The 17,463-nt window shown below is 37.5% G+C and overlaps 1 protein-coding gene across 1 annotated transcript in view; it reads right to left on the bottom strand.

Moving 5' to 3' along the window:
• The window catches only part of XRCC4 (X-ray repair complementing defective repair in Chinese hamster cells 4), a 313,461-nt gene extending 311,337 nt beyond the window's left edge, over positions 1–2,124 (bottom strand). Inside the window, exon 1 of the mRNA XM_006870596.1 lies at positions 1,986–2,124. Coding sequence (XP_006870658.1) covers positions 1,986–2,124 — 139 coding nt within the window. The remainder of the gene's footprint in view (positions 1–1,985) is intronic.
• Between the last annotated feature and the right edge of the window lie 15,339 nt (positions 2,125–17,463).

The following is a 17,463-nucleotide window of genomic DNA, read 5'->3' as shown; positions in this document are numbered from 1 at the left end:
TGTTTAATTTTCTTTGTCTCCTAGCTGGCTTTATATATTTGGGATATCCTTTCATTCAGGAAGTATTCATTGAACATGTCGGATATATATAGATATTTACACAGAATGGTTAATCAATTAGACATGTTTCTTGCTCTCAAGGGATCTACTCTAATGGATCACTAGCCACATTAGAATTATTGCCTATGCATTTTCTATAGCATAAATAAAACATTTTATAAATGCTAACTTAAATCTCTGATTAGATCAGATTTAAGCATTACTCTCAGAATACCCTTTAATGATAAAAATTCTTAGCATACCATTTTTCCTAGATTTAGTTAAAGAGGTTTATGGACTACATCAGAATTTAATATTTTTCTTTGATAACTGAGGCTCTTGAAACCCTCAAAGTCATCTGTCTGACCATTAATCCTCATTACACAGAATAACCTGTTGATTATAAACTTCTCAATTACATATAATCAAGCACTGCATCTAAGGTCTGATTGAGGATTTTCCCACAGGAACTGTTCTTCTCTTCCAGATGACCAGCATTTTCCTGTCGTAGTGGTCTTCGCTACCACTCATCTGTCAGTTTGTAATATTGTGCTGGCTTGGGTGTTACTGCGATGCTGGTGGCTATGCCACCCATTTTTTAAATATCAGCAGAGTTACCCAAGATGGACCTGTTTCAGCAGCACTTCTAAACTAAGACAGACTAGGAAGAAGGAGAGGCGGATCATTTCTAAATGTTTAGCCACTGAAAACCTTATGAAAGGCAGCAAACAGTGCCAGAAGAGGAGTCCCTCAAAATGAGCTCACACATAACAATTGTGAGGATGGCATAGGCCCACGGAGTGTTTCATTCTGTTATGCAAAGGGTCACTATGAGTTGGAACCAACTTCACAGCACCTTACAACAAATGGTCTTCAGCTGCATGCAACCCCATCCCCCAATAACAATAGCACTTAAAAACAACATTGCCATCTGGCTGCACCTTCACCACTCTACACAGAGCTAACCTGAAAATTTTCCCTCACAGGAATAAGCTCTGGTAGTGTAGTCATTACGAGTCAGGCTGCTAACTTTATGGTCAGCAGTTCTGTAGGAGAAAGATGAGGCTTTCTGCTCCTGTAAAGATTTACAGCCTCGGAAACCCTGTACAGGGTCGCTATAAGTCGGAACTGACTCCACACACCACCACCACCACTATACAGGAACAATAAACCAGTATAACCGATTTTGCGTATACAGAAAATTACAGCATAAAAGTCAAAATGAGAATTATAAGCATTCCCCTTGGAAGTTCTTTACTTTCAAGTAACCTTAATATCAACATTGCTCGTTCTCTGTCATAAAAGACAAAAAATTTCAACTATAAATTTAATTTTGAGTATGTGAATTAACACAATTTTGTAACAGAAAAGAAACAAAATTTCACAATGTACTGCAATTTTAAAGCTTTCATAAAATAACAGCCAAAACCCCATATGTGGGCTTAAACCTTATATTACAAAATTTTAGGCTCTGAGTTCTATTTTTTTATTGCAAACAGAGCACATGCTCATTGGAAACGAATCTGAGCAATGTAAGTATACAATGTCAAAAGAAAACCACTACCACACCATATCCCCAAGCCATCACAAACCCTTGGCCCAGCCAACCTCCTTCCTCTGCCTCCTAATACTTCCCAGGGTTCCTGAGGAGATACCCATAAAAAGTATAATTTATATTTTCTATGAATAAATCATTTAAAATTTCAGACCAAAAAGTCCAAGTACTAAGAATCAACTGGTAACCAGAATTTCCTGGGGCCATGCTTATTTCTCTATAGGAAATGGCATTTGACATTTAAAATCTATATACAAATTATATACCAATAATGAGCAAAAGAAATCACTTTACTCAGTATCTATGAGGGGGCTTCAAAATGTTCATGGCTAAAGAATACAGCACATTAAACTGTTTAATAAAATACTTTAGAAACTGTTTCTAATATTACCTGTTCCAGTCCACACTGAGTGACCATCAGTAAGTGTAACAACATAACCAGATCCTAGTGTTTTCTCCCAAGATACTTGTAGAAAATGAATTATATTGGGTTCAGAAGCAAGATAGATTCTGCTTACTTTTCTCTCCATTCTCTGGTCACCTATTACAGAAGAACAAAATTAACATTTTTAATAAGAAATCATGACTATCAGTAGTGATATTTTCTTTACTGGTCTCTCAGATATAGAAAACAGCAAAGAAATAAGTAAAGCAAAAAACCGTATACTAAAGTTAGTCAACCACTGACCTCGGTTAAATCAATTTTGTTCAATATAGATTCAATTGTTTGACAGATGAGAAAAGCAGATACCTATCCATAGTAAATGAGCTGTCCAAATCATGAAATTGAATAAAAATTACTATCTCCAGGAAGATGAAGATAATGTTTACCTTTTCCTATCCTCATGAGTCAATAGAATCTTTCACTGGAACAAAAGAAATGATGTGTGTGGCCTGGGAGTAGCCTCAAGACTGGAACACAACTGTAATTACTGAGGATAAATTTAGTCAAGTCTCTGTCTGAAGAAAGACTTGTGAAAATCTCAGACCCCAAGTGTTATCAGTCATGCCTTCTCTTAGAAGGGGTGCCCAGGCTCATTAACTCAAACACTCTGGCCACTGGGACAGGAGATCCCTGTAATAGAGATGGGTTATATGGCGCTATCAAACTGAAGACAATAACTGTCTTTGCAGTTTAAAACATATTCAAGTACATGTGCACACAGAAAAGTACATATATATTTAAGTAAAATATTCAAATTGAACAACATATGCAATGCCTAGGTCAAAAAGTAAAATATTACCACTCCAGAACTCATTCTAATATTCTCTTGCAGCCTCTCCTGATAACCACTAGTGTGACTTCTAACGGAGGTTTGAGTTATTAGACTTTTTCTACTTTATGTAGTAAGAATAGTACAGCATGTCCTCTTTGTGTCTGGATTCTTTTCTCTGAGAGATTTATCCAACTGTTTCTTAAAATTAAAGATCATTCTAATGGCTGTATAGTATTCCCTTGTATGCATATATTATCATTTATTTATGCATGTTTCTACTTGTAGGAAACTAATAATATTGAGTTCAGAAGTAACACAGATTCTGCTTACTTCTCTGTCCATTCTAGGGTCACATGTTATATGAAAACCAAAAAACCATCAAGTTGATTTCAATTCATAGTGACTCTATATAAAGGTTCTGAGACTGCAAATCTTTACGAAATCAGATAGTCTCATCATCCTTCCCCATAGTGCCTGGTGAGTTTGAACCTCCGGCCTTGCAGTTAGCAACCCAATATTTATCCCACAGTGCCACTAAGTCAGCTGTTAAAGAACAAAATTAGCATTTTTTCAAGAAACTGCATTTGGACATTTGGGTAGTTTCCAACTTCTAACTACTAAAATAATGCTGCTATAAGTATCCTAACAAATATCTAGGCATATGCTGGGTATATGAGAAGTGGGATTGCTGGATCACAGAATATATGTTTAATTTTAGTCCTATAGTGCTAAACACATTTCCAAATTATTGTATGCATTTATTCCATGTATATTAATTTACTCTCAGTATATGAGAGATTGAAGTTGTCCAAAACTTCATCTTGCTTGGCTCAATCATCAACACTCATGGAAGGAGCATTCAAGAAATCAAGTGACATATTGCATGAGGCAGATCTGCTGCACAAAACCTCTTTAAAGTGTCGAAGAGCAAAGATGTCAGTTTGAGGACTAAGGTTCACATGACCCAAGCTATTGTATTTTCAATAAGCTCATATGCATGTGAAAGTTAGACAGTGAATAAGGAAGACCATAGAAGAACTGATGCATTTGAGTTATGGTGTTAGAGGAGAATATTAAAAGTGCCATGGACTGCCAAAAGAACAAACCAATCTGCGTTAGAAGTACAATCAGAATGCTCCTTGGAGGCCAGGATGACCAAATTTCATCTCTCATATTTCGGACATACTGTCAGGAGGGAACAGTCCCTGGAGAAGGATATCATGTTTGGTAAGCTGGAGGGTCAGAGAAAAAGATTTTATAGTCTTGGAAACCTTATACAAGGTCTCTATGAGTCTGAACCCATTCAAAGGCACACAAACACCACCACCAGGCAGTTCAGAGTACTTTCAATATTCTTCGACAACTGTTGTTGTTTTTAAGTACCATGGAGTAGGTTTCGACTTATAGTGCCCTATATAATGTTTTCTGAAGACGGACTGATGAGTTTGAACCATGAACTTTGCAATTCAAATAGACCTTGTGGTCCAGCACTTATCCTAAAGTCCCACACCAAGAATCCTTCTCCAATACTACAATTCAAATGCATTGATTCTTCGCCAGTCTTCCTTATTCACTGTCCAGATTTTACATGCATGTGAGGCCATTGAAAATACCAGGGCTTAGATCAGGTGAGCATAAGTCCTCAAACTAACATCTTTGTTCTGTAAACACTTTAAAGAAGTCTTTTTCAGATTTGTGGAATATAATATACCCTTTGATTTCTTTTTATTCCTTTATTTAACAGAAATATTTTTATAATAAAAAGAATGCAGTTACTGTATAAATTTGGAAAATAGAGAAACAAACAAAATGGGCAGGGTATAGAATCTTTATCATTCTAATTCATGGGATAGTATGGATTACTAGCTACTAACATTTTGTTTTTCTACTTTTGGAGTGGTGCTGTGGGTTAATGCACTGGATTGCAAGGTCTCTTTGAACCTCAAGGTCAGTAGTGCAAGCTTACCAGTCACTCCTCGGAAACTCTATACAGGGTCACTATAAGTCAGTACCGACTCGACAGCATTAATAACAACAGTACAAAGCAACCTTCAAAAAAAATATTTCTAAATATCGTAATTCACTTGAATGTCTGTTTTAGTGAAGTGTCTATGTCCTCTGCATCTTTTTTAACTGGATTATTTCTCTTCTTTTTCTTGGGTGATGAAGTGTTCCATAAATTTTAGACAGTAATCTCTTGTTTGATATGTCATGTCAAATATTTTAACCAATATGTAGGCTCTGTTTTGACTTTCTGGGTGGAAATTTTTGGTGACAAAAGTGTCTAATTGTTAGGGGACCCCAGTCATTTATTTTGTCTTCTGCTGTTTATGTGTTTCCAGTTATGTTTGGTAGTGTATTTATAACAAGAATCAGAGCACCTAAGTTTGTCCCTAATTGTCACTGATAATGTTTATAGTTCTAGGTGTTTAATTCATGTTAAGTTTTTTTTTGTATATTGTGTGAGATATGCATCTCTTTTACTTCTTCAGAAAATGGATTTCCAGTTTTGCAAGCACCACTATCTTTCAAATTTATGCTCTAACCACTAAACCAGTGATGATGAAATTAAAAATTCAACCAGCTTCTTCAGTCTGAAGCTGATCAAACATGTAATCAAGATGGACTGATAATTACTGGTGATTGGAATGCAAAGGTTAGAAACAAAGAAGGATCAGTAGCTGGAAAATATGGTCTTGGTGATAGAAATGATGCAGAAGACTGAATGATACAATTTTGCAAGACTAATGACTTATTCATTACACATACTTTCTTTAACCAACATAAAAGATGACTGTACACATGGACATAATAAGATGAAATACACAGAAATCAAATTTACTACATTTGAGGAAAGAGACAAGGGGCAGAACTATGGAAGACACTATCAATTACTCATATGCAAGTTAAAACTGAAGCTGAAGAAAATTTAAACAAGTGCACGAGAGTCAAAATATGACCTTGAACATATACCACCTGAATTTAGAGATCATCTCAAGAACAGATTTGTTGCATTTGACACCAGTGATCGAAGATGAGAAGAGTTGTAAGATGACTTCAAAAACATTGAACAATAAGAAAACAAAAGGTAATTAAGAAGGCAAAAAAAGAAGGAAAAGACCAAAATGGATGTCAGAGGATACTCTGAAACTTGTTCTACAGTGTAGAGATGCTAAAACAAACAGAAGAAATGAAGAGGTTAAAGAGTTGAACTGAAAAATGTAAAGGGAAGTTCGAGAAGACAAAGTCTACTATTATAATAAAATGTGCAAAGACCCAGAGTTAGAAAACCAAAGGGTTGAACATGCTCAGCATTTCTCAACCTGAAATTTCTAAAGAAAAAGTCCAACTTGAAAGATTAGTTGGCTCGTTATGTACCGTGGAGTCAGTTTAGATTCTTAGTGACCCTGTATGTGTAGGGTTTCCTAGGCTATAAATCTTTATGGGAGCAGAAAGCCTCATTTTTCTCCCAACTGCTCAGCTTAAGGTTAGCAGCCCAACCCGAAACCACTACGCTACCAGAGCTGCTTATTGAAGGATTACATAAGAAAAATATTGAATGATGCAGAAAGCATCAAAAGATTAAATATACAGAATCACAGTACCAAAAAGAAGTTTCATATGTTCAACCATTTCAATAAGCAGTATATTATCAAGAGCCAATGGTAATACATTCAGGCAGCCAATAAACATATGAAGAAATGTTCATGATCATTAGCAATTCAAGAGTTGCTAATCAAAACAATAATTAGGTATCATCTCAAACCAGCATTAATATCAAAGTTAAAATAATAGAAAAGGACAAATTCTGGTGAGGGTGTGAGGAGACTGGGACCCTTCTACACTGCTGGTGAGACTGTAAAATTGTTCAACCCCTTTGGAAAATAGTCTGGTGCTGTCTCAGAAAGTCGCAAATAGAAACACCACATGACCCAGCAATCCTGCTACTTGGTATATATCCACAAGAAATATGAGCCAGGACACGAGTAGATACATGCACACCAATGTTCATTGCAGTACAGTTCACAAATGCAAAAAGATGAAGCAGGCATAAGTGTCCATTAATGGAAAAGTGGATAAATAAATTTTGGTATATACACACAATGGAATACCATGCAGCCTTGAAGAATACCAGTGAATCTGCAAAACACATCTCAACAAGGATGAACGTGGAGGAAATTATGCTTAGTGAAATTAGGCAATCATAAAAGGGCAAATCATTATCATAAAAGCTTAATAAAAGGTTTCCATATTAAAAGAAACATCCTGTGATGGTTACCAGGGGTGGGGGAAAGGTGAGAGTAATTCACTGTATAAAAGGGTAACATGTTAGCCTGGGTGACAGGAAAAGCAATACACAAAAGAGGGACAGTGGCAGATGAACAATTAACATAGGATAAGATCTAGGGAGGTATGCATGGACTAAATAGGATAGAGGTGAACAGTGATTTATACACAACCGTGGAACAACAATGTTCTGTGAGTATACATGGATCGAGATATTGGCTGAACGGGTAAAGGGGTAAAAAATGTTTATGCATTTGACTGTCTTGTGGATATTAGTATCACCTGCTTAAAACTGTAAACTAAACCTTTGTGTTTAATAAAAGTAGATATTGGGAATTATAACCCTGTCTCCAGCCTATAATTGATTCTATTTGCTAAAAGGGAAGTTAGAATTTGTACAGGTTTTCTATTAAGCCTTTGTAGAGAATGGGGCATTAGGTGGAATCCTGAGTCCCACCCAAAACCTTCTGGATTGGGAATTTCCCACTGGAAAAGACATGTAGGTCAACCAAGGACTACTGGGAGAACATAAGATTCTTATTGAAAGACAGACCTGCAAGAAAGAAAAAAAAAAAAAAAAAGCAGACTGTATGGCTGTTTCAATTTCAAGCAATCTGTTTGCTTTGGAAGCTACAGGGAAAGAAAAGGGAAAACCTTCTTCTAGGACTGAAGCTTAAAGGGAACCCACAAGCAATCTAGTATGCTTGCTGGTGACTGTCTGGGTCTACTTGGGAGTGGAAATGGGGGAAATGCAGCAATGAAGACATGGACTGAGTTTGGTCATGTTCCATTATTACCCCTTGACCTTGAGATGAGAAAGAAAAGAGGAAGGGCTGGCTAGTCTGAAGTATAGGGACATGTGTGAACTCCTGAGCCCACAGGCAATGACCTAGCCCCTGGGGGCTAGGGCTGAGAGTGAAGTGGCCAGCTGTTCTGAAGTGCAAGGAGGCCTGTGTAAACTCCCAAACTTGCAGCTAGTACCCATTTGACATAGGTTGGTTGGCTAGAACTTGGCCAGATAAAGATGTTTGAAACTGTGAGCAAGTGTAAATGGTTACAATTTGATTAACCTGATTTGGCTTACAGATGCATTTGCTAAAAATTCTAACTTGAATTGAAGGAATCTTCATTTCAGGAGTAAACTTGTTTCCTTGGAGTATGGGGTTGATGCTGTTATTGTTAAGTACTGTGGAGTCGGTTCTGACTCATAGTGAGGCTATAAATCTTTAAGGGAGCAGAACGCCTCATCCTCCCACAGAACTGCTGGTAGTTTCAAACTGCCGACCTTGAGGTAGGCAGCTCAAGTCATAACCACTGGTAATTTAAACATTGGCTATCAAAATGGGAGGGGAGGAGAGAGACTATTAAGGCATGAAGTGGTTGGCCTACCAGCTTTTGTGAGTGTACTTAGTCTCAGAATGAGGGAGTTAAAGTAGAATCCCCACTGAATGGTTGGTTTTCCTCTTTTCCATATTGATCTGATACAAGAGGATAGGCAATGATGGTGATAGGATTTTAGGATTCAATTGTGAGTAATTGCTAGCAGGATTAATTGTTAAAACTATAATTAATTTAGAAGATGGGTAACTAAAAAGGGAGTAGTAATTCATCTTTAATTTCAGGAACAGATGATCCAAAGACTATCAGGAAGGAAGAGGAGTAGTAGAGTGTGAGATCCCTAACAGCAGAGATGGTGGCAGAAGCAGTGGAATGGAAAGACAGAGCAGTTATGGGCTCTAGGCCCATAGACTGAGTCATGCTCTGTTCATATGGACAGGAGCCTGGCTTGCAAAATTAGTCCTTTGGACAGTTAAATAAATAAATATTTTTTTATTTGTATGTGTACATTAAATATTTTCACTTTGTTCATTTGTGAAATATAGTATGTAAATGGGGAAGCATAAGGAGGAAGTAGGGTAACTGTTGTTGTAGGGAGGGGATTGTAATCATCATTATGAAAGAAACAGAATAATTTGTCAAATGTAGAACTAATCATCTTGTCAGTAAACCATCACTTAATCAATAAGAAGTAAAAAAAAAAAAAAAAAAAGAAAGAAAAATAGAGCCATTGATAGTCAAGAAAAAAGTCCAAGATGCACTGAAAACATTGGCAAAGAACAAAGATCTGGGAAATGATGGAATGCAAATTGAAATCTTTCAACAAACTGATGCAGCAGTGGAAGCATTCACTCATGTATGTCAAGAAATTTGGAAGACAGCTACCAGGCCAACTGATGGGAAGAGATCCATCTTTGGCTCAATCCAAAGAAAGGAGATCCAACAGAATGCAGAAAATCATCAAACAATATCATTAATAGCATATTCAAGTAAAATTTTGTTAATGATAGTTCAAAAATGACTGCAACACTCCATTATCAAAAAACTGTCAGAAGTTCAAGCCAGATTCAGACAAGGACATGGAATTAAAAATATCATAGCTGACAGAAAATGGATCTTGGCAGAAATCAGAAACTAGAGAGATGTTTGGTCCAGTGATGAGGATTCTTGTTTTCTTTTTATTTTAACAAATAGTAAATTGCTCAAAAATTACATAATCCTATGACAACCTGCGATATGCAGATGAAACAGCCTTGCTTGCTGAAAGTGAAGAGGACTTAAAGCATTTACTGATGATCAAAGACCACAGCCTTCAGTATGGATAACATCTCAATGTAAAGAAAACAAAAATCCTCACCACTGGACCAATAAACAACATTCTTATCAAGGGAGAAAAGATTGAAGTTGTCAAGGACTTCATTCTTATTCATTCTTCAACACTCAAGGAAGCAGCAGTAAAGAAATCACAGGATGTATTCCATTAGGCAAATCTGCTGTACAAGATCTTTTTAAAATGTTGAAGAGCAAAGATGTCAGCTTGAGGACTAAGATGCACCTGACCCAACCATGGTATTTTCAATAACCTCATATGCATGTGAAAGTTGGACAATGAATAAGGAAGACTGTAGAAGAATTGATGCTTTTAAGATATGGCGTTGGAGGAGAATATTGAAAGTGCCATGAGCTGCCAAAAGAACCAATAGATTTGTTTTGGAAGAAGTGCAGCCAGAGTGCTCCTTGGAGGCCAAGATGGCCAAACTTCGTCTCTCATACTTCGGACATATTGTCAGGAGGGAGCAGTCGCTGGAGAAGGATATCATGTTTGGTAAGGTAGAGGATCAGAGAAAAAGATGGATTGGCCAACTGGCAGCATCGATGGACTCAAACGTGGCAACAGTAGTGAGGTTGGCCCAGGATTGTGCAGTGCTTCATTCTGCTGTGCATAAGGTCGCTATGAGTCAGTACCAACTCGATGGCACCTAACAACAACATGACAGATATTGAAAAAGCTATAATTAGAGGCTTACATAATTCTAATAGGCCCATAGCACACAATTTATGAAGGGGGTGAAGGTACAAAAACCACTTATGGGCAATCATATTTTGCCTCTGTAGTATGTACACATACACAGTGTTTTTGGTGGTGTTGTTAAGTGCCACTGAGTCAATTCCAAACCATAGTGATGCTGCAAAGGGTTTCCAAGGCGCAGCTGGTGATCTTGAACCACTGACCTTACAGTTGAAACAATTTTGCAGTCTGACGCATTAGCCCACGGAGCCATACCAGTCCTTCTTAAATCCAAGAATAATTATTGTTAGCATTAACATAACTTTGTGAAAGAAAAACATCACTCAAGAGTTCCCATAAAACAATAATTACTTTCATTGCGATTTTTTAACATATTTGAAACAAGTGACAGTATTCTAATTAGAGACAAATTTGTTTAAAATTCTTTGTGCCAGATGTCTGTCAGTAGCTCACCCTGCTTCACAATCATAGAAAAAGCTTTAGTCGCAATAGTATTTTTTAAAAATTAATAAATTGGGGCTCAGTTTAGCTTTATAATCACCTTTAAACAGAATTATTCATGTTTCAAATATTTTTTACTTTTCCTGATAAATTCTGCCTACTCATCACAAAAATCAAAGGATTTTAAAAATTCTATCATTTTATTAAACTTGGATTTGAAAACTGAGACTGCTACTTTCAAATCATGTTTAAGCACTTACTATATCAATAGCCCAAATGAGACAAGTCAGTCTTCTGTAAGTATCTTGTACCTCAGTAGCCTCATATGTTTTCTTTATATTAACTGAGGCTTAATCTCCTGATAATATACCATTGAAATCTGTTTTCAAAGTATTCTTTTACTGACTGAGGTCACCCTCTCATTAAATATCAAATACAGACTATCTAAGAATTAATCACAGAAACATAAAATTAAAATGAAAAAGTGGAGGGGATGATTTGGAATGTCTTTAAAGATTCAGTACAGACATTAACAACAATGTCTTTGCTGTCACCAGATCTGTAAATGGGAATAGTCAGGGATAGTTTTTTGCCCCAAGACTACTTGAAGAAGGGGGTTGGACACTCTTCAGAGAGACTGATTGATTAGGGCTATAAGGAAGCCTGTGTTTTGTTTTCTAAGGGCACTAAAGGTCACACTAGAATCAGCACCTCTCCCAGCCAGAGCCAAGGATCTAAGACAAGCCCGCAGGTGGAAACAGTTGAGTCCCACCCCAAATTTGTACATCAGTAGCTTTATTGAAAGCCCAGAACAGTTGAGAATTGAGAGGCTTATCTTTAGTACTTTGTGTCTTTGATACTTGGCTTCTTTTTTAAGAGAGAAATAAGTTGTTGGCTGGTATGCAATTGATGTGATCTACACTCTGAACAAATACCATTCACAGTTGCTTCTGAATAAACAAGACACTTTTTAAATTAGTTTACAAAGAATTTTGTATGCCCTTTTGGATGCTGATAAGGCACAGTGCAGAAGCCAACTCACTTAGGTCAGTTCAAGTTAGTTACAACACTGCATCATTGATCACACTATTTTGAACTTGAGCTTCTTTCATTTTTCCTTATGCTGTTCTGGCTTCTCTTCCTGCTGCTTAGGCTGCAGGTGTTTTAACTTTTATAGCTATGCCAAGAAGTTGTACTTACAAATCACAAAGGGCTAACTACATGTTTCTAGTGAAACAATTAAGTGCCCCCTTTTAGAGATACCTAAAGCAGGGCTTCAAACCACCTCAATCTCCTTCAGTCATGGCCAATGAAAAAACACAGGAATGGACCCAAATTTCTAAAATGTGGAAAAACCAGAATATACTGGTTGTATGTGCTAAAAATTATGAGTAGAAACCCTAGGAACGTAATCTTCTTAGAAGACAAAAGCAGTGTGCATGTTGCATAGCAACCGAAACTCTTGACTGGCTGACTTGAAAATAATGGTTCCCAGCTCTAAAGTGGCAGTGGACTACAGGGCTTTGAATGTATCCTGCTCCACAGTCCTGGCAATAATCCAATAAAACACAATAGGTTCTTGAAAATTATCATGACGCCTCTCCCAGGTGTCCCATTTCAGGGTTTCTCTAGTTCCAGTTATGATTCCAGATTATCCAAATTTTTTTAATTTAGGTCTGTTTCACTTCGGGGACCAGGACTGAAGTGGCATGAACCAGTTTGAAGCCCTGCCAAAAGTGAGCTCAGAATAAAGGTTAGCACAGCACATGTTGTTAATACTATGTAATGATTCCATTACAGGCAATACCTAGGTTATAAACCTCCAATTTATGGACAATTCCAACTTACCCTCTGCTGTATGCAAATTGCCTTAGTTTGTCCTCACTTTGAAACTACTGAACCAACCACTTACAATAAATTCTTTATCACATTCACGTTCCTTTGTTGCACATGCAGTTTTTAAATCAGTGTAAAGACCTTGAGCCTTCTTACACTAAACCAAACCAAACCCACTGCCATCAGGTAGGTTCTGAGTTATTGCAAACCTACAACATGGAGTAAGGAGCTCTGTTAGCCTAGTGGTTATGAGTCAGGCTGCAAACCTCAATGTCAGCAGTTCGAAACTACCAGCCATTTTGTGGGAGAAAGATGAGGCTTTCTGCTCCCATAAAGATTTACAGCCTCAGAAACCCTATACAGAGTCACTATGAGTCGGAACCGACACCATCACTACCACCACGGCATGGAGTAGAACTGCTCCACAGGTGTTCTGAGATTTTTAAATTTTTATGTGAGCAGATAACCTCATCTTTCTCCCCTGGAGTAGGTGGCTGTTTGCAGCCCAACACTTAACCCACTGGGCCAACAGGGCTCCTTATTCTTGAACTAAACCAAAAAAGGCTAAATCCACTGGCATCGAGTTGATTCTGACCCATCATGACCCTGCATATGATTTCTGAGGCTATAAATCTTTATAGGAGCAGAAAGCCTCATCTTTCTTCCAAACAACAACTGGTGGGTTTGAACTGCCAATTTTGCAACTAGCAATCTAGTTCTAATCCCACCACCCTGCCAGAGCTCCTTTTCTTGCACTAAAGAAAGGGTAAATAAGAATCGTATGCCCAACTTAACTAAAAATCCTTAGAAACACAATTAGGAACGGATCTCATTCACAACCCAGGGACTAGCTGTAATCTGTGTTGCTTTTTTAAAAGTTTTTTGTTTGTTTTAAACAAATAGAAGGAAAATAAATTAAATGTAAGCTGCAAACCAAGAAAAATTTAAAGGATATTATAGCAAAAATCCCACAAATGAATGGCGTTAACAAACAGAATTTTCTTTTCTCAGTTTGAAAGGCTAGATGTCCGTATTCATGGTGCTGGCTCTAGGGAAAGGTGTGCAGAGGCTCTGTCAGGTCTGGAGAATGGTCCTTGCCTCTTCTGAGTTTTAGCTCCTGCATCAATCATTATATGGCTTGTCGCCTCTTTCCCATCTCTGCTTCTTGCATTTATCTGTTTAATCTCTTTTACATCTCAAAAGAGATCAACTCAATAACACACCCTCCAGTAACATTGTTCATTAACATAACAAAGACAATCTATTCCCAAATGGAATTATAACCATAAGTGTACAGGTTACAATTTCCAACACATTTCGGGGGGGACACAATTCAAGATATTATAAGAACATAATTAACTTCTAGATGAAAGGTTTTAATGACAAACCACTGGGCTATTTAGATATTGTTTTTGTTTTACTTTTTATTGTGAATTGAATGAAGGATTACAGAGCAAATCTTCAGTTTTACAGTCAACAAATCATATACTTTGTTCCATCTCAATGACTGCAATACCCTCCGTGTAATAATGACACCACTTCCTCCCTGTGGTTCTTAGTTTCTTTCGTTCTACCCTCCTCCCCAAGGAGCTCTGGTAGTGTAGTGGTTACGAATCACGCGGCTAACTTCACAGTTGGCAGTTCAAAACTACCAACAGCGAGAAGATGTGGCTTTCTGCTCCCGTAAAGATTTGCATCCTTGGAAACCCTGTGCAGGGTCACTATGAGTTAGAACCGACTTAAAACTATGAGTTAGAACACAGTACTTAACAATAACAACAAGACCCTCCATCCCAACCATTCTGAACTTTGACTGTAGGTAACTGTTGCCCTTTTGATCTTGAATGGTTGGCCATCCATGGTAAGCATAAGTTACTAGTGTTGCTGACCACCTATGTGTCTATCTACTGCTTGACTGAAAATTTTAGCTCCACAACAAGACTCTAAAGCCTGCATGGTGATGGTGTGCCCTCAAGTCAGTTCCGAATTATAGTGACCTTGTATAAGGTTGCTAAGCTACATAAATCTTTACGGGAGCAGAAAGCCTCATTTTTCTCCTGTGGAGAGGCTGGTAGATTTGAACTGCTGACCCTTTGGTCATAACCACTATGATTATTAAATACCTTTCTAATCATGTTAGGATTATCCCCATCCTAACCATATGTATTCACCTGAGATTTTGCTGGGTTTTGACTGAAACTTCTATGCCGTAGAAAAATTCTTAATCCCAAGTAAACTGGGATGGCTGGTCACCCAAAGTAAGAATAATTGTTGGTACAACTATTGACATAAGCTTGTTTGATACCTTGTGATGTGTGTTGTTGTTGTTATGTGCCGTGGAGTTGGTTCTGACTCATAGTGACCCTGTACAGGGTTTCTGAGGCTGTAAATCTTTACAGGAGCAGAAAGCCTCATCTTTCTCCCGCGGAACCGCTGATAGTTTTGAACTGCTGACCTTGCTGTTCGCAACCCAATTCGTAACCACTATGCTATCAGAGCTCCTTTATGATGTATAGTTAATGTTTAAGGGAAGTATTAAGTCAGCAATCTGATGTTTCACGAATAAAGCATGAGAACTATAACATAAATTAATAAGTCTCTGCCATGGTCTGAATCGGGCTGCAAACCTTAAGGTCAGCGGTTCGAAACTACCAGCCGCTCCGCGGGAGAAAGATGAGGCTTTCTACTCCCGTAAAGATTTACACCCTTGGAAACCCTGTACAGGGTCGCTATGGGTCGGAACCGACTCGACGGCACTTAACAACAACAACAGCCATGGTCTGCGCTCATTCTCAATTACTTCGCATGTCTGTGGGATGCCAGATACTACTATTCCAAAATCACATTACTGCTCATTTCTACTGTTTATCTTCTACAAATACCATTAATAATCATTAGTTGAAGTGATCAATTTAAATTTCATTTCCTCCTTTATCTTATCCTATGAAGTGGGTATTACAAAGTAATAAAATGACCTAGTGCCTGAATAAATTACTCTAGATCCAAATTGCCTTTAAATTAGAACCAAAGTTCTAAGACTATGACTCCCTTTGTATTCATCAAATGCCACTCTCAATTATAAATAACCTTGACAGAAAGGATGTGAGTCTACTTACTATTTTAGAAACTTTTTAAACTTTCACAAGAACACTTTCGTTCTAATTACAGAGTTTCATGTGAGAATGACACTTAACAGAACTGAGGAGGGGAACAGATAAGATAGTGCCTGAAATATATAGCATTCACTAAGCAACAGTCTTTCGTCAATCAGACAAAAGTAATTATGATTTCTTCAGCCTTGAAATTGTTTATTCCTCTCTTATATTTTCATATCAGAAGGGTGAGGATGTTCCTAATGAAACCATCAGTTAATCTCAAATCAAACCAAGCTCATTGCCTTCAGGCAATTCAGATTCATAGGACAGAAGACAACTGCCCCAGAGGACTGGCAAGGCTGAAATCATTTGCAGCAGTCCCATGTTTTCCTGCTGAGAACCTAGTGGGTTCAAACTGCCAAGCTTATGGTTAGTAGTCAACCACTGCCCACCAGGGCGACTTTCAGTTACGTTTATACACAACACAGGCTTTTCTAGTTGAAAAAACTGCTGCTCAGAAGTGAAAACTAATTAACATGGCTGGATGGGAAGAGAGTTAAGACCTGCACTGTACTTTATCCTCCACTCATAAACCCACCATTTACTTACAATTCTACCCATTCATCAGCCTGTTTTCTAATAGCATACAAGGGAATAAATGATTGGGGGTGCAAAAGAAAGTTAATCCTGAAAAAATAAAGCCTATAATCCATCCTCATTTGTTGATACTACTTAATTCAACTACAAGGAGTCCTAGTGACACCGTGATTAAATGCTCGTCTGCTAACCAAAAGGTTGGCATTTGGAAACCACCAGCGTCTCTGGGAAAGAAAAAATGTGCTTCCATAAAGATTACAGCTTTCAATTCCCTATGGGTAGTTTTATTCGGTCCTACAGGGAAGTTCTGAGTTAGAATAACTCATAATACAACACATAATAACAACAATTCGGCTATACAAATGCATTATGTTGACCATACGAATTTACCAATATTTATCAATTTTTATCATTCTGTTGTGCAAGGGGTCGTTATGAGTCGGATCCGATTCAAAAGCACCTAACTACAACACTTTTTAATCAACAAAAAAGGTAATTTCATAAGTTTCAAATTATAGTTAAGATTTGTAAACAACACATGAAGACTAACAATCCCAACAGGATGAGTCATTACATACTTATTTCACATACTATAATTTCTGAGTCTAAATCATTTTAAACTGCACCGGACAACTCAAATGAAAGGAAGTTCCAAGGCATAAGTGAAAGATGTCAGTTATGAGTCCCCTTGGATGATGGAATCTCAAATGAACTAAAACTTTGTACCTGCTAAAATGTAAATCAAGTTCTGTTCTCTTCAGCACAGTTAGAAATTCCAAGGCCTATGTGCGTGCAAGGGGGTGGGGGGTGGGGGGGAGCTATAGCAAACTGGTTTGTTTGTAATTGACTGTTCAAAGCAACTGCTGTTCAATGCCAGCAGATTGCTAGTGTGGGTGAGAACTGGCAATTCATGGTTACCCATTTTGATTTTTCAAGAAACCTATAATTCATATTCTTACACTTAAATCACCTAGCTTCTAAATACTGTTATATATATATATATATATATATATATATTTTTTTTTTTTT

The sequence above is a fragment of the Chrysochloris asiatica genome, unplaced genomic scaffold, assembly GCF_000296735.1.
Source record: "Chrysochloris asiatica unplaced genomic scaffold, ChrAsi1.0 scaffold00145, whole genome shotgun sequence".
NCBI classification, from domain to species: domain Eukaryota; kingdom Metazoa; phylum Chordata; class Mammalia; order Afrosoricida; family Chrysochloridae; genus Chrysochloris; species Chrysochloris asiatica.
Note: the sequence above shows the minus strand (reverse complement) of the source record. Positions and strands in the feature narration are given on the sequence as shown.